This window comes from Episyrphus balteatus, chromosome 1, assembly GCF_945859705.1.
Source record: "Episyrphus balteatus chromosome 1, idEpiBalt1.1, whole genome shotgun sequence".
Lineage (NCBI taxonomy): Eukaryota > Metazoa > Arthropoda > Insecta > Diptera > Syrphidae > Episyrphus > Episyrphus balteatus.
This window is the reverse complement of record NC_079134.1, coordinates 168,864,183-168,882,270: the sequence shown is the minus strand read 5'-3', so window position 1 is coordinate 168,882,270 and position 18,088 is coordinate 168,864,183. Positions and strand designations below refer to the sequence as shown.

Below are 18,088 nucleotides of genomic sequence, written 5' to 3'. Positions count from 1 at the left end.
TTTTTTTGCATAAATTTTCGAAATTTTGTGTGCTGCAAAGTTAAATAGATTTGCACAATATATCCCTTAAAGTTTATCATAAGGACGTGTTTAATAAAGTATTGATAAAATGGACACTGACTTTTTAAGAAATAATCTCTTTTTAGCGTTTAGCGGAAAATTCCGCCGCACTCTATTTGAGGCTGTGTTTCTGCAGTAACTAAGGAAACAAGTAATTTTATGATCATGGTGAGGTGGTTCAGAAATAGCTCGACCCTAGAATAGACTTGCAGCAACCGTCGCGTCAGTGGTGTCCGCAGATGAAACAACAACCCTAAAATGTTATGCGGCGGTGATTCATCAGTGGCTTGGCGCTCAAAAAAGGGTAAAGCGGTGATTCGGTGTTGAGTTGGCGGAATTCCATTTTTACAATGCTATTCGGTAGCTTAAACTTTTGAACCTGGTCCTAGGATTAAAGTAAAGGTGTCTTTTTATTTAAGAATAAGCATCAAGGTTTCTGAGAGTCGAATGGTATTGGAAAAAAGTTCAAATTAAGAAACAGTATTCGCAGCATTTTTACTCTCAAATGTAAAAGAACAAATGATATGCAAACCACTGTGAAACTTACTTTCAGGCAGTGTTAAAACTTTGAGAGTTAATCTATCACATAAACAAAGAATTCTGTGAAATAATGAATTAATAAATTCTGTAAGAATACTTGGATAAGAATTTGCAATTTTTTGTGAAAAGAAACCCAGAAATAACTAAATTTAGATCAAGAATTTCATTGGAAGTTATTTACTTGATAAGATTAATTATTTTTTTATTATAATTTCTTACTTTAAGTCGTGCAATATGTTAATAAAATTAAGTAAACAAATAAAATAATTTTCTTTATTGCTTAAAAGAATAATTTCCGGTACTAAAATTCCTTAAAATTCCACGTAAAATTATTAATTGCAAAGAAATGGTATAACTTATTAAAAATGATAAAACATTCAAAACCATAACCACAGACAATAATTTTTTGTCTACGACCGCAAATGTAATAATGTTCCCTAATGTCCCCATTAATAGATGAAATCATACACCATTTCTTATAGCCGCATTAAAAATAGTTCTTAACAAAACACAACAAGAACTCCCTTCAAAATAGTCTTTTACATACTTCAGTAGCCAGCCAGCAATTAAACACTAAAAAAACATATCCGTTTACATAATTTAACCAGAACAAGAATCAAACAGAACCAAGACAAGTTAGTGAGGGGGAGAGAAATAAAAACACTAAAACGACCGGCGAAAAAGTCAAAACAATTAAAAATGTTGATGTTGTATAATGACACTTTTTGGTTGTTTCCTTCACTCATTCTTGGGAACACTTGAACATAGCTTTTTTAGTTGACTTGGAGAGTCATCATGACCTTTAAGATTTTCAGAGAAGCACCTTGATTTTGAAGTTGTTCCTGGGAAGACTTGGTAAAGTTACAAAGCCAACCCATAAGGTGCAGCTTTTAAAGGCGAGGGCTTGGTATAGTTGTTCTACCTTCAACCGAAAGTAAGAAAAAAAAAAAAAAAACTGGACACAGGTGAGTGAGTTTAATGGAATTTTTCTTAAACAATAAGGTCGTATCGTATTCTAAAGACCTGCCATAGCACACAGCTAGACAGCAAGTCAAAATGTTTAACTCAAAATTACTTATACTTTTTTTTGTTGAGAATGTTCGCCTGGGCGTTCAGGCGTGTAGATAAAAAGATACTTAAGAACCACGAACGGACTGCAATTTACTATTAAAACTGCATAAAGGCTGCAATGACTCATAAAGACCGCGACTTGTAGAACGTGTTCACCATATCGCCGCATAGTCCGATGACACAACCCCGTCTATACGACGACAGACGGACTCGACGCACGCCCCAGAGTGAAGGGCATTTTTATGGGGCTTGAAGTATTTAATTTGAGTTCTTGTTTATTTATATTTCTGTGGTGTTCCTTTGTTGATTGTCTTGTTGGTTGCGCGCATGCGCAAAAGGGTTCTCTCTTCCTTCATCTCGAGGGGTTTCCTATTTTTCATTAACATCTTACTGAGAGAGCTTAAGCATCCAGAGTTAAGTTGGTTGTTCTGCCTTCAACCCGAATATGGTTATACAACAACGACCACAAACTCTTGAAAACCACATGTACTGAACTGAAGTATAGAAGTGGATTGGTCTGACGTTGATTTTGACTTGCCACTTAATAACAATGAAAAATGTGTGTGTGGTTGGGATTCAAGGTAATTTTCCGAGGTCTGTTGCCACTGCGAGAGCGAGCGAGTTGGAGTTGACTATTATTATTGACCAAAAAGTCGCAGTCGTACAGATATTGTATTATGCTTCAGTTCATTTGATAGTTCATGGAGGCAGTGACTTGGCGCGGCGGCGGCGCGCCATGACTTTTTTTTTATCATTTTCTTGCATCTTCACTATCTTAGATGAGAAAAAGAAGAAGAAGAAGTGTATTATATTCGTATATATAGTTTCTTGAGTTGGTTTTTCTTCGAATGTCATTGATTTATGTATTTTTAGACCTTTAGAAATGAATAAGTCTTACATAGTGGACAGATAACAAAAACTACAAATTGGTTTGAGAGAGAAATTTTTTGGTGAAAGCTTTAAGAAATTTTTATTTTGTTATTTATTGTTGGGGAGTTATGTTCATTGACCATAATGAACAACACAAGTTGTTTTATTCAAAGCTTCATCATTAAAAATAAGCAATATCTGATAACAAATGATCTTCTTATTTTTAGAAAAAAAATTAATAGTTTCTGAATATTTTGTGGTAGAAAATTTAACTAGCTAGTTTTTGCTGAAACAGATATATCAACTTTAATATGAATTTCTATTTTATTTTCCACACGCTCGTTGCACCTTTCATGATTCTTTTGAGCAAGAAAGTTTGACCCTACGATATGGAGTATGAGTTTGGGACGGATTTCGACAACATTGCTCAGATTTAATATTAAAGTCATAGTCTCCTTCTTAACAGTAAAAAGCGTTTTTAAAGTCTTTCTTGTTGTTACGATGAAACGAAAAAGTGTTTCTACTAAGTAATGGAAGAATTCCTCCAATGGAATCAACTCAAGGGTTATTAGATTTAGCCAGTCGAATTACTTCTTGGACAGCTTTTATAAACCATTACAAAGCAGCTCTCGACCTTCAAATAAGCTACTTAACAGAATGTAGTCTTTTATACAGGGTAGACTTCCTTTTGAATAGAACAAATTCGTTCAAAAGTCTTTTATTTTTGGTGAACATGATTTCTTGGCATCAAAGTATGCCTCAGCCAAAAATGCTACTAAATCCAAAAAATTCCTGAGAAAACGGCAACACTGGTTAGTTTTCAGTTTTTTTTCGATTTCACACGAAAACCACGCTTACCTTTAAAATGTTAAATTAATTTCAATGTCTTTAATAAACAGTTCTTGTCAAATGAACGACCAACTAAAATTTTCTAATGAAAAACAAAAAAAAAATGTTTCATACAAAACTATCTGGCAAAGTGTGAATAATTAGTGTGATTAGTTCAAATTATTTGTTCAAGTAGTCAATGGTACTTACCCTTACAACTTATTTATTATAGGCAGTTACAAAATTGTATTGCCGAAAAAGTTCAAATTTGAAAGTTCAAATTTGACTTACACAAAAGTTACGCATACACCACAGTGACTTTCTTATATTCCTCTAATTTAATCACTAACTGAATAGTAAAACCATCTGAACTTTTTCGCTTACTAATTCAAAAATTATACGGTCGTAGAGTAAAAATTTTGACTATATAGCTTACTTAGAGCTGCATAATTTGTTCTTTTTTTTTTCATATGCAAAAATTACATACAAATTAGAAACATACAAAATTTGCTTGGATGAGTTCGGCTTAATTTTAAGTGCTTAAATGTTTGGAAATTTTTTTTCGGAATTTTGAGGAATTTTTGTACCGGCTTCCAAAAAGGAGGAGGTATTTTTTTTTTTTTAATAGGTGCATACGAATTGAATACCTCTTCCTTTTTGGAAGTCGGAAAAAAATTCCTCAAAATTCCGAAAAAAAATTGCCATAGAACTATGGGTGGCCCTCAGACAACGAGGAGTTCCGGAAACCTATGTGCGGATAATTATGGACATGTATGATGGAGCAGTTACTAAAGTAAGATGTGCAGCTGGAGTCACCGAAGAATTCGAAATCACAGTAGGTGTACACCAGGGAAGCGTCTTGAGTCCTCTGCTCTTTATTACCGTTCTTGATTACCTGCTCGAAGGCAAAGTGACGGACCCAAAAGTGCATCAGTTATTCTTTGCTGATGATGGAGCCATCATAAGTGAAGACCCGATATCCCTGCAACGAGCACTTGATGTATGGGTGGATGTTCTAGAAGGTAGTGGGTACCGCATAAGCGCGAAAAAGACAGAATACCTATGCTGCCCATTTTCTGATCCACACAGGCCTATTCCTGACATTTATTTGAATGGTGTAGTGCTTCCCAAGTGTGAAAAGTTTAAATATCTGGGGTCTATGATAAATAACGAAGGTACTTGTGATGACGATATCAATCATCGCGTAAGCGTAGGGTGGATGAAGTGGCGGGAAAATTCTGCTATCTTCTGTGATCGAAAAATGCCCCCTAAGCTGAAAGGAAGGCTCTACACCGCAGTTGTGCGTCCAGCACTCACATACGGTTCACAATGTTGGACAATGTACAAAAAGTATGAGAGTAAGTTAACGGCAGCTGAGATGAAAATGCTTCGTATGACAGCAGGAGTAACAAAGCTTGATAGAATTAGAAGTACGAAGATCCGAGGAAGCCTTCATCTTAAAAATACCATCTCCCAAAAAATTGAACACGACCGACTCAGTTGGTATTGCCATGTTCAAAGGAGAGATCCTGAGAACCCCGTCAAAAAAGCAATATCATATAACGTTCCAACACGAAATAAAAAGAAAGGTAGGCCTAAAAACTCCTGGTACAAGCAAATGCAAAAACACCAGCATTCAGTTGGCCTCAGAAACGGAACAATACAAAACCGGGAGGCTTGCCGCCGATTTCTGAGGTCAACCCGGCGAACCCCACAGGTGGATCACTAGTGTGAAGCAGTAACGTGGGAAGGTTATGATCCCCTCGACATCGAGATCATAACAGCGCCGAGAAAAAGGAAGAAGAAGAAGAACTATGGAAGTCTGTTTTGTTTTTTTTTTTTTTTTTGATAAAAAGTGATTATGAATTTGTCATTGCAAATTTTTTTATTTATGAATCATATATAATATCATAAAAGTAGGGTTGACAAACGATGATTTTTGGTATATGTAAAGAACTGGACAAACAACATCAGAAGTTGGAATTTTTGAAAAAAATAATTTTTGGGGATTTCGGTTCATTGTGGTTCAAAAACGATTGAATAAAGATTGAATTAGACTAGTTTGGTTCAAAAGTTTTCAGTTCGCAGTTTTGGCTTCACGGAGCTAAGCTAAGGTAGAGGGAAGCAAGGGATTTTAGTTTTAAAAAGCTTAAATACTGTATTACTCTTGTTAACTACTAGGCTACAGCTCGCAACCCAGTTGCTAGCTTTCCTGAATGCCTATCAGTGGTTTTGCTGATCTCGGGTAAAAGCTCTCTAACTAGAATAACAGATTCTATGCATTTGCCATCGCCTAAACTTAACATCTCTCAAGCTTAACGTCATTCATGACAAAGATCAATGAGTTACGGTGTTATTGGACTTCATGAGCTGCGGTTAAATTAACAACTTCAAAAGAAAAGTATGAGCAAAACTTCATTATTTTATAGAGGAGTATATGATGATCTAGATTTTCGAATTCGAAAAACTATGAAGAAAAACTGGGCAAAAGCCAAAGTCATGATTCATTTCGATATTTAACATGTGAAAGAAATACATGACATTTTTCTCAAAACTTTAAAGACACAGTCTAATAGCAGACTTAGCAATCTCAAAGACTATTATTTCATGGTGTTTATTAGTAGTAGCTTATTCGATTTTAAAAAATTTAGTTAAGGTCCATGAATTTTTTTATATGATTGTCAGACCAAATTCGTAGAAGCGATTATTTCCGGGCATAGAGTTGGATTAAAAAATCGTCGCATATAAGTTGTACAATCAAAGTGTAGAATTCAAAGTCGATAGAAAGTCAAAGCGCAAAAGACAAAATTTCATAGCTGGAATGCAGTCAATGAACTGCCATCTAGTTTTCGAAATAGAAAAAAATATGTACTGTACTTATTGGTTTTGTGATTTAAGGTAAAATTTTTGAACATGAAAGAACAATTATGGCAAAATATCATCTTTCCATCTTAAAATAGAAGTCTATAAGTCAAAATTAAAAGTTTCGAACTCGAAAACAAATTCCTATGTTTCCGCTTTTTAAATCAATCTGACAACATAAATTATACCTTATCTAATATAAAACTTTCATTTCAATAACTCCAACTCACCTGAATAGATCCAGCTACTGACGCAGAGCTAAAACTACCACTGCTTATGTCAGAAATCGGTGTAAACTGTTTCCGCATGATGGCGGTTGAGTTTTCTTTATTTTTTAAATTGACACTTTGTGTTTGTGATTTCATTGACATAATGGCAAGTGTAGATTTATGTTGTGCTTTATATTGCTCTTGTTGTTGTTGTTGCTGCAGTTCTTGTTGTTCCTGCTGTTGTTGTTGTTGGTGGTGTTGTTGGTCTTCTTGATGATGATTATTATTTCTCATAATCATGGCAAAAATTTAATTTTTTATATATAACTCAATTTTCTTTTCTTTTCTTTAGCTACCGACAAAAGCACTATCCGATATTATTTTAGTACCACAATAATTTTTTGACATATTGATTGACATTTCTATTTTGCACCATTTCTTTTTTCTTCTTTTCTTTCTTAAAATATATCCGATTTAAAATAAACAACAAAACATATTAACAAAAATGGATAGAAATAAAGAAAACAAAAAACTATAAACAAAGTAGGCTACACATTTGTTTGGGCTTTATAAATCAAATTAGAAGAAAAAATGTCGTATACACGTTACGTATCCATGCTTATTGGCAATATTATAAATGAACGCGAGGAAGTATCTGAAAAGACATAGAGAAAAAGAAATAATTAGTTCGGTTGTCGATTCAGTGACTTGGAAGAAAGAAAAAAATAAAAATTTTAAACTTATAACAAATCACTGTCACGCATTCCGCTTGACACACAAGCAAAAACACGTGAGCTAGTTATGCAAGACACACCATTGTACATGCATTGAATTAAGTTCTTGGTGTGGCGCCAGCTTTAGGCATGTAATGCAACCGTCACCTAGGTCAAGAGAGTTGTATGGGCTAAAAAAGTAGGTAGTTATTGATTTTTGTTAAAAAATTTCAGTGGCATGGATAAGATTTCTTTTTTTGTTTCATCAAAAATATCAGATTGAAATTGTCATGTTATTATAAAAATAAGGCTATTCACCTTAAAGCTAACTCTAAACACTTTTAATATATAATTTTATACTTCTTGTGTTATTATGTAAATTATATTTTTTATTTTTATTTTGTTTTTTTTGTACCCTCGCACGATTTATTCAAATTGATTTCCCCAGGCAATGGAATTAATAATACCGGCTGCTGTTTCTGTGTTTCTCTCTGGTGCCAGAGATAATTATCTTTTAATAAATTCTTGTGAGTTGATACCGTTTCTATTATTGTTGTGTTGTTGTATAATGTTTTTAGACATAAATGAAAGATTGATATAGGACAGACTTTTTATTTTAATTCCATTCCATTTGCGGATTATAAATTTAAAATGTGATCAGTTCAAGGTTTCTTCACTACCGTAAATAGTGGTGTACACTCCGAATCACTTATTTAGGGACGGAAATATATATTTTCTACGTGTTTCTATTATAAATCCGGCTTATCAGTTTTTTTTTTTGCCGTGTACATAAGATTCGAATAGATTGTATTATTTTTAATACCCACATTGGGCGCCAATTCTAGAAGTCAAGGATACTTCACGGAGGTTTAATCAGTTATTGAAAAAGATCTAATAGAAGATTACTACAGTTTTGCTAAATCAAAATATTAGCAATAGTTTTATTACAGAGAAGTAGAATTTAGTCTCTGCGTTGGGCGCCATTTGTAATTCTAAAGTAGGCCACACCGAAAGAAGGAAGGTAATAGAATACAGGTAAAAAACAGTGTTGACGAAAAGATGAAGGAGCCAAAAAATGTAGATGCAGAAGAAAACGAAGAAAATGCAGAAAAAATTAAGAAGAAGAAAGATATAAGGAAGAAGAAGAAAAATAAAAAAAAGAAGAAGATGAAAAGGAAGAAGATTAAAAAGAAAAAGAAGATGAAGAAGAAAAAGAAGCAGACGCAGAAGAAGAAGCAGAAGATGAACATAAAGAAGAAAAAGAAAGGAAGGTGAAGAAGAAGAAGAAGAAGACAACCCAAAATGATAAATGGTTGTTCTTTAAAATATTTTAAAGGACCCTAATATACTAAACTGGAGTGTGACATATTCACAGTATAAAAAGTTAAGTGTGATCTACATTGGAATGGGGGGAAATATGTTCCACAAAGTCTAGAGATTTAAATTCAAACAAGAGAAAGGTTCATTAATGCTGAATTGCGTATTTTTCAAGTATTGACAGGTATTGAGATTTATATTTTATATCAGTTCATTGGCAATCAAAATTTTTAATTGAACTTGAATCTAAAGTCAACTTTATAACAGTCCGTTCAATACCTTATTGACTAGCATTTTTGGCATCATCAGGAACCGATTTTTGACGTGATAACGTCTTATAAATCGATGAACCATGGCAGCCACCACAAAAAAGTGACGCCATTTTCTCCCGTTCCACTCTCGCGGCAAAAATTTCAATTCAAAATTAAAAATAAACTATTAGAGATACAAAAATCATCTATAGCTTATTTGAAAGATACTAACCTAAAGCTTAATCCAAATGAAGGATTTTTAAAAATTCCTTCATTTAATAGGGTAAACAGGGGTAAAACGGAAAGATGAAATTTTAGCTAAAATCTAAACGCGAAGTTGTAGAGAGTTGATTTTTTTTTTTAAGAAAAAATTCTAAAAAAATTTGAAACTAAGCTATAACGTTTTGTTTGAACGTTGTACACGTGTTGGGGCTATGACAAAATGATGATTTTGGGTAGGGAAAATTTTTTTTTGACAATTCTAACTAAAGGTGCCAGGTGAAAGATAAGGAAAAAAATTAGGCGTTTCGAAATATGAATTTTTGAAAAACACCTTGTTTTTTAAGGGTATTTTTGGGTAGTTTTTGATTTTTAGCTTTTTTTTGGAGCGTTCAAAAAATCTCAAACTTATGGGGCATGTAGGTCTTATGCATACATGTGCAAAATTGGAATCGTTTAGTGAGTTTTGACTGAATAAAGGAAGAAACAAGTTTTTAAAAAACACGTTTTTTGACCGTTTTTAACCGATTTTCATCGTTTTTTTTTATTTTTATCTTTTCTTCTTTAATGGATACAGGAAAAAAATATGAAGTAATGATAGACCATGACTAAATGTGTTCGAAGTTTCAATCATTTTCGTAAACACAATTTTGAGATAACGGTAAAATAAAATTTTTGAATTCAACAGGTTATAACTTTTGACTAAGAGTAGATAGAAATTTTATTAAACTTTTATGAACATTCTGATACAATTACCACTCATAACGGTAGACTAACTACAAGCTACACAATGTTAAATCAAGAAACTTGCGAAAAACCTCAAAACATCAGTGGAGATCTGTTGCCCCCCGAACAGCCACCAGTGTGGGAAATACCGTAATCTCAGTCTGAAAATTCGACATGGTTGACTTTAAAAAAATTCTAACTTCTCTTGTAGTCATTTTTGAAATGAGATTGATACGTCATATGAAAGGTGAAATAATAAGCTTTTACATGGTTTAAATTTTTTTTAGGTTGTCAAACAAAAAAATTGATACCATAGCGTGAGAACATAAAAATAAATGCTTTTATTGTTTTTTTTTATGAAATTTGATCGAGTTCTAAAAATTCTAGTCCTTTTTGTAGATGTCTCATAGACCTGATCGATATATATATTTTGAGCTAAGACAATAAGGTTTTATAGGTTGTTTGGGAAAAAATGGAATTAATGACGTGAGAAAAGAAAAGAAAGAAAATTCATGTTTTTTTTTGCTTTTTTTGATGAAAATGATTTATTTCAATAAATTATTTTTATACTTTTTGCGCATTGTAAAAATTTTAAAATAGTTTTATTCTTAAGAAGAAATACTTGGCTTTTAAATTGCATAATTTTTTTTGTAAGCTTTTAAAATAAAAAAAATTAATATAATGAGAAAATAAAAATGGGTATTTTTTTTAGCTTTTTCTTGTAAATTATGATTGTTTGAAATAAGTAAACGCTTCAAATGACTAATTTTAAAGAAAAACACAAAACCTGTTTTTTGACTATGTTATCACGTTAAATCATCGTCCGTAAACCGGCTTTACAGATAACCTCTTTTTTTTTGCTTAAATTTAATCCAATGATTTTAAAGTTTTAGGGTTACTCTGAGGGTGCAATAAGGCCAGCGATTGAAAATTGCTTTCAATTGAAAATTAACTTTAATCCTCTCTTTTCTTTACCAAAATTTGACCTTTTTTAGTCTGATTCTTCAAAAAAAAAACAATCGTTTTAATTTTCATTTATAAAGTCCAAGAATTAACCTCATAATTTTCAGCACTTCCGAGCAGAGCCTATAACAATTAATTTCAATACTCTTGTGTGTACTTTACGTGGTTAAATACCATACATCCGATTGCAAGTTGTCTCAAAAGTCTTTAATCCGATTTGTGTAATATAAAAATCGACAAAAAAAAGAAGCAATATGATGCGAGGGGTGTAAGATGATCATCAAGAAATAAATAAGAAGAAATGGCTATAGAAGAAGAAGAAGAAGTAAAAGAAGCGCATTTAATACGATTTAAACGAATATGATGAGTTGTATGGTTAGGTTAGTCACTGGTTTGTGTGTGTAAGAGTGTGCGCGTAACCAGAGAAATATGTTCCGCATTTTCATGGCCATCATCATTATTTTAAGACTAGACCTGGAGCTTAAGCTAAGACTGAAACACAACAACCAACAACGTATAGGAACTGGACAAATTTACTGGCGCGCCAGCCTCTTCTGTCAGAGAGATGTACATACGAAGATAACGCTCTGATGGGAGGAGGGAAAACACAATAATTACGATAGAGTTGGTTGGGCGGCGCGGCAGCATCCAGAAGGATGTACAAGGTCACATTGAAGCTCCTATGACGGCCAAGAGCAACCAGCAACCGAAGACGGTAGTCCAGAACCACTATGTTGGAGCTATTTGAGAAATGCGAAGTTTATTTTTCTACAGTTCCATCATCATCTTCATCATCATCATCATGATGATGGTCGTCATGCCCAACCTCTCTATGATCACATCATCTTTTCTTTTGATGCGGACTTGAACTTACCATATCGGGCGCATTGGTAAGACCAGTAAGCCCATACAACCACCTAACCACACATCAAGGTATCTTCGAGAAGACTCAATCAGTTGGCATGGGTTTGTTGGTTGTTTTTATTTTTTCTATTTTAGCTCAGACATCTATTAGAAGCCTAAGGCTTGTTGCGCGAATTATAAGGAATAATCAGTGCCAGCAGGTTGTGGCATAGCATCGTTGTGTCATGTCCAAAGAGACAGGACAAACATGGCGGAAAAATCATAATTTTTCCCTCTCTTCTCTGTGTTCTCTCGTATACCACAGTAGTTTTCAGTGGAGCGGGAGCCCAAGAATCTTAATAATATTGGTTACTTGGAACCCCCTGTGAAGATTAGAATGAGATTTTTCTAAATCGCCAGACGGTGTGTGGCGGGTGAAAGAGTATAAAAATGGTGGTGCGCATGTTCAAGAAGATGGTCTACTGCATTCCTTAACATTATTATTATTATTTTTTCTTTTTTCATTTTTAATTCTATTTATGTTGTGACATCTAATCTGCAGAACTTGTGGTGCAACTTTTTTTCAAAAAAAAAAAAAAAATATATATAAAAATAATAAGAAGAAAAATGTTAAGGCCGACTTATAAAAGCTAGAAATATCTTAACGAGGTGAAAATTAATTCAGAGCGCAGTGTTGTTGGACGAGAATGATAATTATTTTAAGCGAATTGTTATGTGAGTGGGTTCACAATGGTTTTTTTTTTTTTTTTTGAAGACTCAATAGTTTCGATTGGAAATTTATGTTATAGAAGAAAATTGAACTATGTCGATTACGTCGCACGAAGTTGCTCTTATAGAAAGCGTCTACTCCAACTTCATGGGCGTCCTTAAGCTTCCAATTTCGGGATTCACCGTGTATAGTTCAGAAAATCAGGGCAACTTTTTCCATTTTTGAATTGTGGCATGCCTCAGGCCAACTCCAGATGACGTTGGAGTTGCTTATTCTAAGAGTTCTTAACCCTAAATCTTACCCCTTCTTTGGGGAAGCTTTTCTTTGGCTAATTGATTTCATTTTGGTCACTAAAATCATCGATTTATTTGGAATAAGTAACAAAGTTATAAATTGGCGCCCAACGTGGGTCACCATTGCTCCATCTCAAAAGACTAATAGTCCAGTGCATTTATGATGTTCATATATGGGCGACCCAGCAGTTTGTACCACCCCCAAATTTGTTTGCTCATTCGATAGAGCATTGGCTGAATATCATTACTCTGATTTTTCGCACTCGTGAAATTCACCTTTCAGCCGCCATCTTGGATTTTAGTTTTTGTTGAATTTCTCGATTTCTATTTATCCTACATAAAAGTTGTATATACAGAAAACGTAGGCAATCAAATTTTACGTCTGTCATGCCAAGAACAATTTTTCGATATTCTGAATATTAAAAAAGTTACAAGCCATATAAGTAAAAAAAACGGAAAAAATGACAATTTTAAAGTTTTGAGGACTTTTTTTCAAAATTATGAAAAAACCTTCGGATAAAAGATTATTCACCTTGAAATTCTCTACAACTCTGCTATACAACTTTATTTGTATCGCTGTAATTAAAAAAGTTATTTATACTTTTTTGTTAAAAAATACCGCTATTTTATGAAATGAAGAGACTTAAATATAAACAAATTACATGTCCTGAATTTTCTCTGGTAACATAAAGCTATAAAATACTCACTTATCATTTAAAATTCAAGATTTTGTAAAAAAAAAATTTAGAAAAAAGTAAAGATAAAAAACACAAACAAAAAAGGGCATTTTTTAACAAAAAAAAAGTATTAATAACTTTTGTATCTATAGCGATACAAAAAAAAGTTGTATAGCAGAGTTGTAGAGAAATTCAATGTGAATAATCTTTTATCTAAAGGTTTTTTTCATAATTTTGATAAAAAGTCCTCAAAACTTTAAAATTGTCATTTTTTTCTGTTTTTTTTACTTATATGGCTTGTAACTTTTTTAATATTCAGAATATCGAAAAGTGTTCTGGACATATAAGACGCGAAATTTGATTGCCTACGTTTTCTGTATATACAACTTTTATGTAGGTTAAAGAGAAATCGAGATATTTAACAAAAACTTAAATCCAAGATGGCGGCCGAAAGGTGAATTTCGCGAGTGCGAAAAATCAGTGTACCTAATGATATTCAGCCAATGTTCTATCGAATGAGCAAAAAAAATTTGGGGATGGTACAAACTGCTGGGCCAAATTATAAATGCACTGGACTATAAATATCATCTGCTGAAAGCATATCGCTGTCCTTTTTTACTCAACCAAAAAGATCGAGCTAAATTTTAGCTCAAATACAAAATTGTATCCAAAATATATTTGATATGATGTAATCTAGGACTTTCAAGGGAATGCAACTTTTATTGCAAAATCTTTTTATTTGCATTTGCATTTCATCTGACGTTTGCTTCAACACAGATTAATGTCAAATTTGTGTATAAAAATGTGAATGACATCTCTCTTCCAAATCCGTCAAAAATTAATGTAAACGAAAAAACAAAAAACTTAATGAAACACATCAAAAAATCTATTTTGGTTTCTTTTTACAAACTAAACAAATAAATTCTATTAAAGTTGCGTTTACACTACCTAAAAAATTTGTTTTTCTTTTCATCTGACGTTTGCTTCAACACAGATTAATGTCAAATTTGTGTATGAAAATGTGAATGACATCTCTCTTCCAAATCCTTCAAAAATTAATGTAAACGAAAAACAAAAAACTTAACGAAAGACATCAAAAAATCTATTTTGGTTTCTTTTTACAAACTAAACAAATAAATTCTATTAAAGTTGCGTTTACACTAAAAAATTTGTTTAATCACAAAAATATACAACTTTTACTGGGGCATCAAACAAAAAGTCAAATCAAAAATTAAACTGCCGTGACTGCGCACCACACATTGCAATATGCATGCAGTTATGTGTGTTGCAAAAGTTTAATAAACGCAAAAGAAAAGATAAACAAATTAATGTAAACAAAAGAAAATTACAACATACAACGAACGGCGGCGTTGCTGTCTGGATGCCGTCATTATTTTTGGCTCCATCTAGTTGAAAAAATCTTGACACTTTGCCATTTGGCAATAAATCTATTTGACACAATCGTAGGCGTCATATGTCAAAAAGTCCAACTTTTCTTATATCTACATTCCTATTCCCGCATTTGGTGTGTTCCAATACTTGATGGTTTCTATCGAATAGACATAATATTTACAATGAAACTGATTTTTCTGAATTCCGGTTGAAAGATTTGCATAAATTAAATTTGGTTGTATTCTGTATAAAAAAGAAAAATATTTATGTGGCCGCACGGTTTATATGAATCGAAGGAAACCTGTCAAAGTAGGTTTTGTTGGTTTTTTTTTTTCTTCTTTGATTTTTATAGAAAATCGATACGTGTTGTGTCGATCGAATTGAATTATGTATGTCACTTTTGAAGAGTTAAACTAGCGAGGAAAAGTTTATAGATAGAATTCCATTTCATCAGTGCGAAGGTCAACATCGCTAGCTAGCACCAATCAGTAAGGAATTCCATTCTATTTCTTAAAGCTTAAAAACCTACTTGCTTCAAGCTGCAATCCAACATCTTCCATCATCATAATATAAGATTTTAGGTTAATGTTATTCCAAAGAGCAGAGAATTGCAAGACCCACTAAGGCTGGCTATCCGAAGAGAGACGTGTAGATAGATATAGGTAACGTGTATACAATGAAACCAGCCATTGAGGAGAGAAGGCTTCTTTTTAAGAAAGAATCAATCTTAAGAATAAGCTGGCTAGATTATGCACTATAGCCTCGTTCGTTCTTCATATTATACTCGTTCTCGTTCATCAAATGCCAGCGCGAGCACCTAGAAGCGGACAACAGCTGCTATTGCTGCTGCTGTCCGTCCGCGTTTCACAGATTAAAATATTTATGAGGTGAAAGCCAGTCACTATTACACCGCACCACACCGCATTTCAACATAGTTTATGTGTGGGGGTAATAATGCCCAAAACCAAAGAATGCTCCAATCTAATACCCCAGTGCAATGATTTATGAGTGGACTTGCATTTCGATTGTTAAAATCTTTAAAAAAAACCTTAGAGGCCTTGAGTGATGATCATTGAAGAAAACCTAGTTCAAACGCGTTCTCTCTGTCTCTCTTCTAACAAAAACCACATACTTGCTATTGTGAATGGGGGAGACTTCAAAATGACCCGGTAACCTTAGAAATTCTCAAGCCAGTAATATAAGTCGATCGCGCTGCGAGTTTCCCACCATCTATAACAATCCGGTGGATATGAACAAGAAGAAAACAAAAGCATGCGCAGTATTGCATGTATGCATGCATAATATGCATATGCATCATGCATGCGAATATATGTACAATAAGCGCGCGAACAACGACACCATTAGTCATTGTGAATTTTAATTTCATCTGCCGCTGCAACTACTGCAACCACTGCCGCTGCCGCCGTCAAGCCGCCATTACTATCTGCAGCTGTCAAATCCGCCAGCTTTTGTCGTTTGTGCGCGAGTTGAGTGTGTTTTATGTTTGTTCTGTTGCGCGACTTTAGATTGTTGTTGTTATTGTGGTAGGTAATCAAATTTCCATAACATAACATTCAATTTGAATTGTGAATGAACCTTTAGCTGTCAGTTATTTCCTATATTAGTTTCATCTTTATCCGCCACTGCTGGCGCTGCTAATGCATACATTCCTAAAGTTGGAGCCATAAGGTAATATAAAGTCGGATCTTTATATCGAATCGATAACTAAATAAAATAACACAACAAAATGCATATAATTATATCAACCAGTAGCGATCGATGGTTTTGCTTTTAGATGAGGTTTTTGTGTTAAATGCAAATTTGATTAAGATTTTCGACGAGTGGGTTTTTTTTCAATATTATTTTGACAGTTGGTATAAGAGAAAATACTCAATTGCATTGTGAATTGACTGCTGACGTTTTTATATGTTTCAGAATTTCTTTTAACTATCAAAAAATGATTGTGAAAAATGTATTTCTATCTACTATGTAGGTAACTGAATATTCACAAAATAGCAGAGATGTTATACAAATTTTAACTGTTATATTTAAATGTCAAAATTACCGAATATTGAAAACTATATGAAATTAATAAAAATACATAGTTTTAAGCAAACAGCAACCACCATTTTGACGAAACTGACAGTTTGTATATTTTGAGGTAATTTGCCACACAAACTTAAAAAAAAAACACTTATATTCTAAAAAAACAACATTCGTTCAGTTTCGTAAAGTGGGAGAGGAGTCAACACAACAATGCTTTTGAAGGCTGTCGAACATTAAGACCCAACCCACTTTCAATGCAATTATAAATTTTGTTTTGTAACTATTATTCGTTTTTTTTTGTAACACCCAACGTGTCGATCAAACATGTAAGTCTGAGTTGAGTTGAAATTCTTTTCCAATCTGACGTTTACTTAAGTTCGAGCCATTTCAATTGCTCTATGTTATGACATATGAGACTGAGACTGTGTGTTGGAATGGGAAGGTATACCAAATTGTATTGGTAAAACAGTCAAATTCAGATTAGGTCAATAAAAGTGTTATAATTGGTGAAGAATTCACAGTCTCGTGTGTTGTATTGATATCAGTGGACACTAATACAACGTTTCCATTTCACCTTAAGTTTCTAAAGTTCCTGGATATTTTATTTCCTTCAAAGTATAACACTTTTATTGATTTTAATTGAACAAGGATCAAAATGACCTCACAGTGACACTTCAATTGCTATAAAAAAAAAGATAACACTATTTTATTAAACTGTTATTCTCCTGCAAAAAATTAATTTACGAAGCAGTGCCATTTTGCTTCAAAATAAAGACTGATAGTGAGTATAACAGTTTTTCAATTGGAATTGGTTTTTTATTAGAATCAAAAATCTAGCTCATTTTGACATAATGGCCTCTGCCTCTTTTTGTTCTTCATTATTTATCATTGATCCCCATTATGCCAGCAAACTCTTGAAATTTGACAGATATTGTGACATGTGCAATCATTTATCAAAGTTAAAAAGTGTTGCCTCATGAGCTTCCAAAATCTGTCAATGTGTCAAAAAGGAGTGAAGATGACCATTAGTTTTTACTACTTCTAAACTTTGAACCTGTTATAAACAGGAATAGATATTATGGTAAATCGAATCAGAAAATGTTAACTGCAAGTGTCCTTGAGTCAAAGTCATAATGTGGTTTCATTATGGAGGTCATTTAATCATTTATGTATATTAAATATATTCCCAGTTTATCCAATTCTTCCGAATTGAAACTAACTAAGGTCATCAAATTAAAGAAAAAAAAAGAAGAAAAAACATGTTATCTTTGCTGTGTCATCGTTTCTTTAGGTCTGTCCTATTTTTAAATTACCATCACACGACGAGGTCAACCAAAAATTTTCAGTCTTGCCAATATAACCAATCAAAGACCTTTGTCTCCAAGAAGAAATAGATAAGATTGTTGTCCTCTAGTCTCAGTCAGTCAGACAGACAGACACAACAACAAAAAAAGAACGAAATGTAAATTGCAACATTT

General features: G+C 33.1%; 1 protein-coding gene across 1 annotated transcript in view; it reads right to left on the bottom strand.

Annotated features, from left to right (window-relative positions):
- The window catches only part of LOC129907496 (protein Shroom), a 235,415-nt gene that overhangs the window by 202,136 nt on the left and 15,191 nt on the right, over positions 1–18,088 (bottom strand). The window contains exon 2 of the mRNA XM_055983765.1: positions 6,462–7,095. Within this exon, the coding sequence (XP_055839740.1) occupies positions 6,462–6,740 (279 nt within the window). The 5' untranslated portion in view covers positions 6,741–7,095. The remainder of the gene's footprint in view (positions 1–6,461; positions 7,096–18,088) is intronic.